The following is a 14685-nucleotide window of genomic DNA, read 5'->3' as shown; positions in this document are numbered from 1 at the left end:
ACTGTATTACTATGTTAATCAGATTTATTAGTTTACTGAGAGTAAAAAATAAGCCAGAAAGTAAAAGAATACCTCAAGGTAAGACTTCTGTCAGTAAATGCTCGGAAAAGATCAAAAGAGGAGAGCTAGCTAGTTAAAAAGGAATTATATTCAGAGATGGTATAGTGACCATTTGAAGGCACGAGGCCGAAACATGTAAAAGTGAAAATAAATTGTGGTTTATTTTAGAAAGCTTGTCCTGTTACTATGCTCAGTCACCTGGACAGAAGGTTAAATATTTGAAATCATGTGCTTATCAATCATTGCTCAACAGAGAGGGCAGTAGCCCCAATGACTAGTGGGTGGTTGTGAGAGCTGTGCAGTTCTTGAGGTGCTTACAGTGGGTACGGGAGCCATGGGGTGGCTGCAGTTGCACTCTTACCGGAACATGCTTGTTTTCTCTTTGCTAATGATTTTTCCAACCTACCAAACTTGTGTCGTTATCATGGATTTAGCTCTGTCAGACAGATATCTTCCATATTCTGTTTAGAGTCATCCAGACAGCCTTATTTCTAATATGAAGTCTCGGGAGCTTTTTATGAAGGTGGGGAGGCTACTAGCTGCACCATGTTGCAAGTTTGATTGTGGAGAGGTGAAGAAGGCTCCATCAACCCAGGGGGCAAGCCAACCTTTTTCAGCATGGCAACAGTTTTATTTGCTCCAGGCAACAGTAGGTGATAAACTATATACAATGTTTTACTTAATTTCTGAGTAAGGCTCTTGTGGTTTTGTTTGGTTCCGTATCTACAAAATGGCTGGTTGACTCCAGAAAGCTACATTTTATATATTAATTAAAAAAAAAAAAAAAAAGTAACTATTACATTCTGCATTTGGGATTGTTGGGTTGGCAGTCTGGAGACTGATATTATTATTATTTTTAAAATGCCTTACCCAGATTGTTAGATTTCTTTGATGGATGTGTTGCTGCTATAATTTAAATTTGGTATAAAGATGGTAACTCCGTGAGCTGAGGTGAAATGAAGTTTTAGGAGGAGACCTTCTGCAAGCATGTCAAAAGTATGCAGGTTAAGTTCTAGGTGTTTGTTTTGTTTTTCTTACCTTCAGATGTGTAATTGAATTAGAGGGAAATAGTGACCAGTTCCAGATCTAGGTTGAAATATTGTTTGTTCAAATATAAGTGGTCAACAAAGGGAAGAAGGAGACATGAAAAGTAATTGTAAGTTGAAAGATAGCCACATTGAAATATAGCCACAAATTCAAAGAAGCATTTTCCCATTTTTCTCTGTTGTCATTATTCTGACTTAAATTGCCATCTGTTTTTTAATAAGACATGTTAGATATTTTGCATAGTTTAAAATAAGAAGCATGGATATCTGGAGTTTTGTTGATTTTTAGATGTAAAATGTATGCTGATAAAGTTATAGCACAGCAGGTAGATAACTTGCAAATCACTTGTTGCTAGAAAGGAAAAAATATGGGAAAATATTACTTTAGGAAGAAGAAAATATTTTCAGTAAATGGTTGACCTAAGTTGTAACAAAGAAGATGCAAATCATCTTTCATTTACTGAGTGACATAAGTTAAGATCTGTGAAATGTGAACCTTTGATTTGATCTCAAGATGAATATGGTATTTTAAAAGTAGAGACTTTAGCATAAGATTTCAGTATTCGTGTAGTGCACGAGGACTTAACTCTGGAAGATGTCTGTTATACTGAGTATCATCACATTGCACATTGTCACTTGAAGCATCTGCTGTATGACACTGCAATGCTTTCGTTGGCTAATATGTATTTAGTTTGCTTTTTTTCAGATTTTCTGAATTAATTTTTAACTGTTAGATGTGCGTAATTATCTGGCATTAAGTCAAGGATTTTTTTGACAGTGGAAGCCTTTTATTGCTCTGTTACAGCAGTGCTTGGAGATCCCTGTAGTGAACAGGGCTGCTTTTTATCTCGTACTTTGCCACAAGCAGTAAGACAGTCATGAGGAGTGTGCAGGCACAGTGCACCAGGGCTGGAAGAAAAGGAATCAGTAGTGTTCTCTTGGTACGTCTGGAATCAAAATCAAAATTTCAGTCTAGTATATCAAACTGTTTTGTAGTTCACATATTATATAGTTAAAAGCAGTGAATAGAGAAGTTGATTACGAAGAAGGCTTGTTGTACATTCCTTATTATTTTTTAAGCTTGTTACTTGTTCCTCTTTATGAACTCATGTCTGGTGTAAGCCAGACTTTGGAATATCCTAAAATGGCAATAACAGAAAGAACGTTTTGCGTACCTTATTTATTTCCATCAGACTATGTTCAGTGGTAGACTTGCAGTTTCATTCCAGTCACCTTTCTTCTGTGGCTTCCTGGATATCCAGAAGGAGAAAAAGTGTACTTAGTTACTTCTTACTGATGATTTGTTTTTTGTGTTGTAATAAACATATTTTGTAGATCCTAAAGCCAGGAGGGAGCACATCCTCTGTAGTACAAACTGTAGGTTTTCACTCATTTAATTCTTGTTTGAATGAGAATCGCTCTCAGGAAGTTGCTAGTATGAGTAATGTACAGATTGTTAAGCTGATTTAAATCAGTTTTGACATGGAAAGGTATTTGAACACCTAAAGCAGTGCCATTTTTTTTTTCCCTGTGGAAAAATGTAATAAGCCGTTTCCACTTGTGAAGTTTGACTGGGTATTCATAAAATGAAATCTTACTAAGTGCTTTATACTGTTGCAGGATACTAATGAAATAATGGCAAATAATAGTTAACTATACATTGTAGTCTTTTGTTTGTTTGGGTAATATGTGTATATATGTATATTTTAATATTTCATTACTGTATTGAATAGCAGTTGGCTAAAATAACACGCTCAAATGGTTCTTATTCTTCAGAAGACATTAGAGATGCCTCTTTGAAAAATTTTGAAATAAGAGGGCTCTTTAGAAAGTAAATTTAGAAATAGAGTAATTAGCTGTAACTGGAAAATTATTGTTGATAGAAGAATATATGTATTTCCAGCATTTGTTTTTTATCTTAAGAGACTAGCCTGGGATTTGCAGTATTTATTTTGCTATTCATGCTTTTAAATGCTTCTGAGGGGAAGCAAAGCATAACAAATTACCAAATGACAAGGCTTCTGTTTTCCATGTATTCAAATCTGTTTGTATTAAGTCTATTTAAATACAAATGTGTTTCTGCAGTTACCAGTTTGGTATGTGGGCACTGTACACAGCTTGAAAAGGAAAAAAAAAAAGTGGGTTTTTTTTCCTTATCTGCTTTTTAATTATCTATTAGTTCTTTCATTGTATGTCCTATAGCCATACTTGAAACAGCCAACAGTTTTAGCAAAGTCTTGAAATATTACAAAGCTGAAACTCTGAGGAATTCAAAGGGAGCAAGTTTGTGAGCTCAGGTTCTTGCAGTACTTGGGACAAATCTGCTGGAGAGAGTCCAGCACAGGGCAATAAAGATGTTTAAGGGAGTGGAGCATCTCCCTTATGAGGAAAGGCTGAGGGAGCTGGGTCTCTTTAGTTTTGAGGAGACTGTGAGGGTGACCTTATTAATGTTTACAAATATATAAAGGGTGAGTGTCACAAGGATGGAGCCAGGCTCTTCTTGGTGACAAGCAAGAGTAGGACAAGGGGTAATGGGTTCAAACTGGAACACAAGAGGTTCCACTTAAATTTGGGAAGAAACTTCTTCTCAGTAAGGGTAACAGAACACTGGAACAGGCTGCCCAAGGAGGTTGTGGAGTCTCAAAACCCGCCTGGAAGCCTTCCTGTGTGACCTCATCTAGGTGTTCCTGCTCTGGCAGGGGGATTGGACTAGATGATCTTTTGAGGTCCCTTCCAATCTAACACTCTGTAATTCTGTAAATCTTTACAATTCTTGAAGTGAAATAATGTACTCGCATTTGTGTTACGCACCGACCTTGACCTGTACCAGAAAGCAACCATTTCAGTATTGTAGATTGGTGTGAAGTGAACAAATGGAGCAATTCTGAGGCCTGAAAAATGTAAGAGTGGAACAGTAGTGAATTAAACCCGAAGAGGAGCTTTGGAGTACAACAGATACTGGAGACCTTATGAATCATTGGGAAGTCTTGTGACCTTGTGATGAAAGCTGCTTTTATTGAATAAGTGCCGATGAAGCTGCTGTTCTTCTCAATTGAGTTTCTTTAGCTCCAGTGAAAACCATTTAGAGACTCTTAAAGAGGTTAATAGTTTGTGTTGATGTGAGACAGAAGGGTCTGACGCACATGAGTTGTGATGGATGAGCATTTGCCGAAGAAAACAGCTGTAGCAGCATCATCTTAACCCAATATCACCTGGGTGATGAAGGGAATTGGAGTTTGCTCTGTGAACACACCATACACAAGCCTCAGCAAAAGGAGAGTCACAGTCCAGAGTAATGGCTTGCTTTATCGAAGTCATACTCAAAGACTCTACAGACATCTGGGTATATCCAGAATTGTGTGGTATGTGGTGTCTGATCCCCATGAGAAGAGGAAGCAAGTGTCAAGACCTACTTTTGCAATCACTTGTGATTTAATTGTGATTTTATGAAATAGTTTGAAAATGCATAACATTTTTTAGGTAGTTCCTTCCTAATTGATAATAAGCCTTCTACTCAGACACCCTCATTGCCTTTTTGTCATCCATTAAAAAGAGGCATGGTCATCTAATAGGTTGATGGTAACCCAGGTCCAGACGCATGAGATTGGCTGAACTGTTAATTTGAGAAGCTTGTTTTATCTCATTGGGGTATGCCAAACTGGGGGGGCGGAGGGGGCGGGAAACACCATGAAAGTGAAGGATGATGCTCTTCATACTTTTGTTTAAAAAGAGAAATAAATAACATGCCATTGAAAGCTGGCACTTAGGCTAAATGGTGATTGTGCAATGGCAAGACAGATGTTTTATTCTTTGTGGTGTTTGATGGTGTGGCAAAACCTGCTGTTTTTCAACGGTTTTGATGTCTCAAATTAATAGTAAACAATGGAAGAATAAAGGTACGATACTTGTAAAGAGATAAACATTATTAAGATTTACAAATGTATTGAGATATCAGTGCTGTAAAATAAAATTTAAGTCTGCAGTTTTATTATACAAGAAAACAGAAAAGTATCAGTAAGGATACATGATAGAAATGAGAAAAGATGAAAAGCTATATTTTAGAATGTCTTCAGGCTGAACAAAAAGTAAACCTTGTGGGAGAAGTATATTTTTATATATGAGAGCTAATAAAAATGGACATTCTTGTAGTTTTAATGATCTTAGAATAAACATAGTGCCAGGTTTATAAAAATAATACATAATATTTACATAGTATGTGTATCCTTGGCTTATTATGGTTACTGATATGATTTGGAAGATATATTGTTTAAAACAAAGAATTTTAACTGTGGGGAAAATATACAAAAATTCTTTCTTTCCCTGTAACCTCAAACAATATAAAACTTATTGTTTTTTTAGAAAGAAAAATGAGACTACAACAATAGAGCAGTAAAAAAACAGTATGCTTTTTCTTCTCTATGCAAAACTTTGTAATGATTAAAGTTGCTGCTAACATATAGGTAAATGTAAATATCAATTACAGGACTAGAGTAAGTCTATTAGTATCAGCCGTCATGTGATAGACCTATCTAAAAGTATAGAATAGTCAGTCGAAGTTGTTAATGTTTTTTGTTTTCGAATAGGAAGAGAATATTCTGATCAGTTTAAGTCCAAAGAAAGCTGCCTGTTTAACCCTGTGTTCCTGCTGGTTTTGTCTAACCTTTGATAATCCTGAATCTGTCCACTCTCAGCTTGCAGGTTTTTCAGGCCCTTGAGGAAGACAGAGCCCTGTTTCCACTCTGTCATAAGTGGTTGCATTTATGCTTCAGCTGGATACAAAAAAAGGGATGATGATGCTTTTTTCACTCAGAAAGCATTATCCACTGTGTCAAGTTCTTTCCCCATCTTTTGTGCCTGGAAAAATGAGAATTGTGCTACTTTTGTATGTTGGTCCTTTCTTCTTTTTTAAGTGTTAGTACTTTATTTTGCTTTTGGAGATCAGACACTGGCTATTGTGCCACCATCTCTTTGCGAAATCTGTTGCCATTCTACAGCTTTTTCAAAGCAAACCTGATATCTTATGGACTTAATCCAAAGAAGGGTGGTTATTATAAAATGAAGCCCATGAGATACTTTTTGAACTAAAAAGTGTTATCTAAGTGCTTTATGCCAGCGCAGTATCGCAAAAATCTCTTGATTTGGCACCCAGAATATGTTTTTTAAATAATGGTTTGCATTTCTGTTCTGCCTTGGAGACAATCTGTCATTATTAGTCTGCCATCAGAATCTAGAGTGCAAAAGGTTTGTAGTTATTGACATTTTTATTCACTTCTACTATCCCAGCTCTTTTTCTGCCTTTTGTCCATAACTATACGCTTCTCTTCTTGTGTTTCTTCTTTCTTACAAATTCCCTTACGATGCTGAGAAACCAGGAGATGATCAATATGAGGAGAAACATAGTAATAAGGATAAAGAAATGAATAATCCAGAATTTTGACCTTGAGTGGTGGTGGACTGTCTGACTGAAACAACGCTTTCTTGATGTTCTTCTAGCACTTAATCCTCTCAAGCTTCATTGTTTTAAAGCTGAGTTCTTATCAATTTATCTTCAGAGGCACCTGCTAATTAAAGGAACAAAAATGAGGGAGCAAAAAGTCCACTAGGGCACTTTGTGGTAAGCTTGACAAGATTATGATCACAAAATTTTGAGCTTGATGTACTCCTGTCTTTATTTGGAGATGTCAGAGTATAGCTTTCTTCATTTTTAACTTTTGGAGTGCTGAAAAGGTAAAACAGTATTGATACTTCCGTGGTTTGTAGGTTGTGGGGTTGTTCCAAGAACATGGCAAGGAACCAACCTTCAGATAGCTGAAAATATTGAGTCACCAGTCCTAGGGTTTGATGTTCAGTCAGTGGTAACTCCTTATGAGGACTGTTGAAGTTATTAAATAGAAGCTTCATAGCCATTTTGGGCAGAAACACTATTTGAAGGGAGGAATGGGTATAGTACAAGTCAAATAAAGATTTTTATGCGTCCATATAAAATATTTTAAATTGATTGTATATGATAAAAGGCAGAAGAAAGTTGATGTTTTTGATGCATCTTGCACAACTGGGGGATTGGACTAGATGACCGTTAAAAATCCCTTCCAACCCAAACTATTCTATAATTCTGTGATTACCTGAAGTAATACAAGTTGAATTGTTAGTCTTTTCTGATCCAAAAACACTTGAACTTTTTCCTGAGCAAAATTTAAAAATAAGTCTATTATCTCCATCAACTATAGAACCACCAGAAATCAAAATGTCCCTATTTCTGCTAATTCTTCTGCTCTATTTTTTTCATAGGCATTTTGCATTTCAAGCAGTCCTGCTCCTGTGTCATATTGCTACTCACTGGGAAAAGAGGCCAATGAGATATGTTCTCCAGACACTTTGGAAGGGCTCACTGAAGCCACTCTTTTCATGTGACTCTTATTTATCGTACCTGGTAGACAGTCTGGTGCATGTAGCCTCTTTATATATGTTCCATGGTTGTGGGTATTTTTGTTTTTGATTGTGTGTTGGTTGGTTGGTCTACCATGCTACAGCCTGTGCTGCACACAATTGTCTTCCTTGACCCCAATTAAAAGTGTCACAAAGCTGCCTTTTACAGGCTTGCTACAATAGGATTTCCTATTATAGGTTATAATTGCTTGGGGTTAAAGTAGCTTTAAAAGCATATTTCTTTTTTAAATAATGATTGAATATCATGAAATAAATGGTATATGACCTATAAAAGTATGAGGTGGTGTTTCTGGAACTGCAGTATCTTAATTATAATTACTTGGTGTACACTACCATATGATGAAAATATATAGAGCAAATTGCAAAAGCCTTTGATTACAGAACACTAGTAAACATATACGTTCGTTGTATGTGGGTGATGATAATGTAAAAACAAAGTAGAGTTGCATTGCTGAATTAGAATACCAGGTCTTGTGAAAAGAAGTGTTGATGCATGAAAGTATTCTTGAATACGGTGTGACTCTTGTATGTGTCCTTCATTCCTGTCTTCTGCCTGGAAGGGGAACAGAAAGATTGGTGTCTTCTGTTTTCAGAAGGGCTGATCTGTGGAAAGGTGGGGTTTTCTGCTGATGAACCCAGAGGAGGAAAAAAATAAAATAAAAACATTCCTTTGTTTCATTGTTTAGAATAAACAGAGGGGCAGGGCATTAACTTTTTAGGTTTGGAGTTTTTTTGTGGGGTTTGTTTTGGTGATGTTGTTTTTGTTTGTTTCAAACAGGACTTGATTACAAGTATACATTTGGACGTGTGAAGTATTTGTGTGCAATATCTTTTGTGTAAATGGCTGTAAACTGATTTCAGAGTATTTCTTAATGCCTTTGAGGAAAATATAGTGCTTTTTGAATTTTTTTTTTTTTAATACCGTATCTATGGAAACAATTGTTTCAGGATGGTTTTGTTTTTTGAACAGGTAATGTCTGTACATGAATTGCAAGTTACTCTCTAGTGGGGACACCGTGGGAGGATGAACACGGAAGAGCTGGAGCTGCTGACAGATTCCAAATACAGAAACTATGTAGCAGCTGTTGACAAAGCACTGAAAAACTTTGAATATTCCAGTGAATGGGCAGATTTAATATCGGCACTTGGAAAGCTAAACAAGGTATGCCTAGCAGGTGCTCTTGGAAAAGATCCAGGAAATAACAAAGGGTACTGATGTTGAAATACAGAAGCACAAGGATCTAGCAGTCTGATATTCTTGCAAATATTTTAACAGTCTGAGCCAAATGTTGGGTGTGTGCGAGGAACAAACAAATCAAATGCCTTTCTAAGATTTACAGTTGAACCCTTTGTAATTGTAAGTAAAGGGAAAAGTTATTTACATTTCCAGTGGGGAAAAAAATGCAATGCCTTTTTTATTACTAACATTTACTGCTAATCTAATTCAGTGTTATTGAAATAGTGTGAAAAATAGTAGCCAGTATAAATATGAGCGATATTTTTATGAAATTATTTGTTTTAACAAATTAGAGATAGTAATTTTTGTCTTCAAAAGGATGAGTAAAATGAAATGGACAATCTGTAAGTAAGGAGCTCATTGCAAGGGAAGTTTTAAATGCCTTGGCAATTTCACCTATAGCAAGTGTACAAGTGAAAGGCATTTCAAAGAAAAAGCTACATGATACATTGTAAACTTTTTTTTTCCTTGTATTGTAACCTAGGCATGTGTTGTGACTTACTGACCATGTTCAGGAACTCATTTGTAAAATGTACATGTGATGTTTAACTTGTCTTGTGCTGTTTTACTTAATGTGTTGATTTATCAGGTACTGCAGAACAACGCAAAGTACCAGGTGGTACCAAAAAAGCTGACTATAGGCAAGCGCTTAGCACAATGTCTTCATCCAGCCTTGCCGGGAGGGGTTCATCGGAAGGCACTTGAAACGTATGAGATAATTTTCAAAATCATTGGACCCAAACGTCTGGCCAAAGATCTTTTCCTCTACAGGTATAATAGTTTTAACAACTGCATTCCAGTTGCATAGTTGAGATACTTTTGGTTTCCTGCACTTTATATTAATAATATTGCTTTGCTACATAGGAAGAATCATGCAGTTTCTTTCCCCGATGTTATTGGTGCTTGTGTAATACTCTTCTCCTGAATATTGTGTATCAGAAGACAAACAGATCACCAAATCTTTTCTTAGGAGCAAACTGTAGTGCTAAAAAACCTGAAATTTGTTATTTCTTCATTGAAATAAACAAAGTTTTGTGCATGTTTGTATAGTATGTAAAGTAATTAAGTGTTAGCACTTATTTCAATGTATTCACATTACAGTTTTCTATTGTAATTTAAGTACTATTGGAAAAGAATTTGAGTATAGTTTGTGCCAAGAAACTTTCTCTTCCAAGGTATTAGATCAACAGAAATATTGTCTGTTTTGTTTGAATGGGAGGCAAGTACAAAATGTTTCTCAGGCTCTAGAACTGGTGATAATGAAAAGGAAAGATATCCTTGAAAAGTAAATGTAGGGAAATATGCTGATTCCCAAATCTCCCTTTTTGGTTGGGTGGGGAGGACAAGACATTATTCTATTCGCTATGTAAGGCACAGGCATATCTGTATACACACAGTCACGCATGGTTCTTACTCTTTAGCTGTCCCTAGAGATTAAAATTCCACCAGTTTGAGAAACAGTGAAATAAAGTAGAATTCTGTTTAGATAGCAGAGGTGTTTGTTAATGCTTGGAAATAAATTGTATGCCTTAACATCAGCTGTTCTGTCTTGCATTGTCAAGACGTTTAGGTACAGTTACATTTGAGAGGGTAGAGGGGAGTGTCTCAGTTTGGAGTTTCCATGTTTTTAAAGATTCTTTGAAACCACACCTTGTGTTTTTTCTTTGTGCAGTGATTCAGTAGCTGCAATATCTTGTTAACAATAAGTTCTAGGACAGTGGAAAATGCTACCTTGTGTAATATAACTAAAAGCCATTGTTACTGATGCTTGGGAGAAGACTGACATTCACATTAAGGCGTTATCAAAGATTCCAGTATTTTTCATGAAAGCAGAATGACAATGCCTGAACATCAAATGCCGAAGAATGAGCAGCCTTACAAAGAAATGCTGTGGGACAGTGTGCTGTTTATTGAACAAAAAGACATTTTCTGCAGAAAAAAAGAAACCAATTGACAATGGCAAAATAATAGTTCTTCAAGACAGATAAAGGCAAAAATAATTTTTGCAAACATTTTTGTACTTTGGAAAGATTTTTTTTTTTCTCCTGTAACATGGGTAGCTTTGTATCCACTTTTTAAAAAATAATAGATTTGTAGGTTTCTATTTTAAGATCTTTGTCTCCAACTTACCATTTTTACTGTTCTTTCATTTTATTCTTTGTGTGTTAAGGGTCTTCTGACCTGAGTCCTCAGTGCTTTTGAAGATTATGGTTCTTTTCACATGGCTTTGATTATTGGTACTGTTTGTAATAATTTATGATATTTAGTAGCAATAGTAAAAATATTTTTAGTATGCAGGTAACTTTGCCTTAGCTGGTCACATTTCTAACTTTTATGAACTTACATTCATAGTAAGCTCAAAACATACCTCAAATGTTTAAAATCCTTTAAATACTGGATCATGAACAGTGGGTTTACTGTTAGTTTGAGAATCTGTTTTCAGACTTAAATTCTGAAGTAAATATGTACTTTGTTGCTGCTTAACAGTATAAATGTCTTTAAATTATCTTTAGGTTACATGGTGAAATAAAACATCGTTATTTTTCTTTTTTTACGGAAAAGTATTTGTATAAATTTCCTCAGATATTCTCATCCATTTTTGGTTTTTCTTAAGTGCAAAGACTGTGTATTATTTTAAAATCTATTTTCCATTGTGATGTAGTTCAGCATGGGTGAAATTAACATTTTTGTCTTGCAGAGATGTTTCTGTTTTTCCATATTTGTTTTCTTGGTGAAAGACACAGTCAGTCTGTCAGTCTGGAAGGCAGTCATGTTGTGTGGTGGTCTACGCCTGTGCAAAATTCTGAGATAAAAACCTGATACTTACAACTACACTGGACATGCCTGTAACATCTGAAGATATAAATTTAATTGTCTCACATGAGAAGCTTCATAAAACATCTAACATTTATTTTTCACAGTTCTGGACTATTTCCACTCCTTGCCAATGCCGCTATGTCTGTCAAGCCAACGTTATTGAGTCTGTATGAGATCTATTACCTCCCTTTGGGGAAAACCTTAAAACCAGGACTGCAAGGATTGTTAACTGGGATTCTGCCTGGGTTAGAGGAAGGGTCAGAGTATTATGAAAGGTAAGGATATATGTTAATGATATATATTAATAAGGTGATATCCTTGATTTTTTTTTTTTTTTTCCTGCAACTTTTCATTAAATATTTCTAAGTAGACTTAGTCTTGTATGTCAGTTTCTTCTGCCAAGTAGCAAATGATAGGACAAAAGAAAATGGTCTGAGGTTGCACCAGGAGAGGTTTAGATTGGATATTAGGAAAAATTTCTTCATGAAGAAGGTTTGTGAGGCACTGGAACAGGCTGCCCAGGGAAGTGGTGGAGTCACCATCCCTGGAGGTGTTTAAAAGGCATTTAGATGAGGAGCATGGTTTAATGCTAGAGTTAGGTTATGCTTGGACTTGATGATCCTGAGGGTCTCTTCCAATCAAAATGATTCTATGATTACTTGTGCTCAAAGAATTGTGGTATTTTTATGTCCTGTTATTGCCGGAAGTGCTCAGTACAAGAAATGAGAGGTCAAAAGCCATTTTTTTGATTCTTCAGTAGCTGTACTTTCCTCTTGTCTCTCTGCAACCTCTGTCGGTAGCAACAGTTGGCTTTAAGTAGCAGGTGAGGAAGTTATTTGGCTTTTTGAACATAAGGAGCACATAAGGCGAAGCTGTGGGCAGGGAGAAGAATTTTGCAAGCCAGATTGCCCCCCATGTTTGTTAGTTGGATCATTCTCTTCAGGCTGCATTATAAGGTTCAACGTATAGTTGGGGCTTCTCTTGACCTCTCAAAAGAAAGTTTTGACCTTCCTGTAATGATTTACTTATATATTTATTAAAACTGAGGGTAGGGGCAAGGGCTGTGATGTGTGCACTAATTCAGCTGACTTGATTTTATTCTGCAGAACGAACACGCTGTTGGAGAAGGTTGCCTCGGCTGTGGATCAGTCAGCGTTCTACAGCGCTCTCTGGGGCAGCCTCCTCACCAGCCCTGCCGTTCGCTTGCCTGGGATCACCTATGTCCTCTCCCACTTGAACAGGAAGCTTTCAATGGAGGATCAACTCTACATAATTGGCAGTGACATTGAATTAATGGTAATGTTTTTTTGGAACAAGAACAACATTGCTGTTACTTATTTATATAATAATATAATTCTAGGGGGTCTAGATGTCTTTTCTGTCTTTGAATATAGCCTTTGAAGAGGTTAAAATGCATGTTTATATATTGTAGCTCACATCAAACTGATAGCTTTGTGCATTGTAAGTGTTGCAAAGCTGAGTTAGTGTTTCAGAACAGTTTAGGTTTTGTATAAAACTTTCCATTCAGGACACACTTCAGTTGAAAGTGGTTGAGTTATGGGATATTGTTTGAAAAATATATAGAGTATGATTTTGTCTTTTAAACTTTAGATATTAATTGGTAATATAAAAAATCAAAAGCTTAATGTTTGTGTAGTTCAGGGAACCTATGTTGATTATACGTTTCTTCAGTGGTGAAACTTTTTCCTATTTTATCTTGTTTAATTATTCAAAATTTTAAAATAATAACTTAAAACAATAATAATAATTATGAAATTATAAATGTCTGTTCTTATTTTGTGAGTGTTCTTTTATATCTACCTTCTTAAAATAATAGAGTAAATAACTATTCTGGGGGGCTGCTGTTACTTCAGGTGGAAGCGGTAAGCACATCAGTGCAAGATACCAGTGTTTTAGTACAGAGGAGCACGTTGGACCTTATCCTTTTTTGTTTTCCTTTCCACATGAGCCAGGTAGGTTATTAAGATGAGAGTGCTAAATGTACTATGCTTCTTAAAGCTGTAGCAGTCTTTAGTCTGTTAATGGTTTTCTCCAAGCTTGAACAAGTGTCATATGTAACGGTTTCTCTGATAGGTTTGGCTATTCTCATGTCATGGTCTCTGTCCTTCTGCTTTTTAACTTGATGTACTAACTTTGAAGTGAACTTTAACTTCTGAATATGCAAACCCAATATAAATTATGATGTTCAGCTTATGCAGAAGCTTTTAATTTGCTCTAATTTGATTATAAAACAAATTATCTGTTCATGTGCAAGTTTCCAATTCTAAGTGTTCAAAAGCAGCAAAAGTTAATCCTCTTAGCATAACTGATTCAGAACACTGGAGAATTGAAAATGATTATTGGTTTTGCCTGAGTAGTTAGCCCTAGCAGTAGTGGGAGACAGACATTACAACTTCTAGGTAATTTTTTTGGACTGCATTTATTATCAGCCCCTTTCTATTTTTAAATTATTCAGGATTTATTTTACTTTGGGAGGAAAACTTATACAAGGTTGGTTCTCACCTTGTTAGAACTTATGGAAAACCTATGCTTTCCTGTAAAAACAAGCATGTTCTTGCTTGTAGAAATGGTTTATTCACATTTGTCAGTTACTATAGGAATACTTGGAGTGTCTCTGTTCAGATTCTAGAATGGAGAAATTATCAATACAGCGTTTATTTTTAATATTAAAGACTTAGGCAAACATTTAAAGTAGTGAGAGATTCAAAGATACTTAAAATTCTTCTGTGTGGTGGGTGTTTGTTTGTTTGTTTGTTTTTTGTTTGTTTTTAAACTGGATTTTAATTGAATTTGCTCCCAGGGCTTTTGTCCAATAAACAAAGTGTCTTGTAACAAAAATGAGCTGCTAATGCAGTCAAGTAGTTTTTGCTGTTCCTAAAGGGTGCATGCTATTATGAAGTGTCTGTTCCAAATAATAATTGTATTTCGGTTTCCTAAGAGCAAGATTGTTTTCTTGTACTATTCTGAATTCAGAAATGTCAGAACGCTAAATTAACTATGTTTTAGTGCACATTAAGCTGCTAGCATAGAAAAAACATTACTTTTCATAGTTAAATT

General features: G+C 35.7%; 1 protein-coding gene across 2 annotated transcripts in view; it reads left to right on the top strand.

The window, feature by feature from the left end:
* DOP1A (DOP1 leucine zipper like protein A) overlaps positions 1-14685 on the top strand; it is a 64285-nt gene that overhangs the window by 3489 nt on the left and 46111 nt on the right. For both annotated transcript variants that reach the window (XM_082049280.1, XM_082049279.1), the window contains exons 2-6: positions 8524-8715; positions 9380-9561; positions 11712-11882; positions 12714-12903; positions 13482-13580. In XM_082049280.1, coding sequence (XP_081905406.1) covers positions 8578-8715; positions 9380-9561; positions 11712-11882; positions 12714-12903; positions 13482-13580 — 780 coding nt within the window. In that variant the 5' untranslated portion in view covers positions 8524-8577. The remainder of the gene's footprint in view (positions 1-8523; positions 8716-9379; positions 9562-11711; positions 11883-12713; positions 12904-13481; positions 13581-14685) is intronic.

The sequence above is a fragment of the Streptopelia decaocto genome (assembly GCF_964273445.1).
Source record: "Streptopelia decaocto genome assembly, chromosome: 3".
In the NCBI taxonomy this organism is placed as follows: Eukaryota; Metazoa; Chordata; class Aves; order Columbiformes; family Columbidae; genus Streptopelia; species Streptopelia decaocto.
The sequence above is the reverse complement of the archived record's forward strand: the minus strand, read 5'-3'. Positions and strand labels throughout refer to the sequence as shown.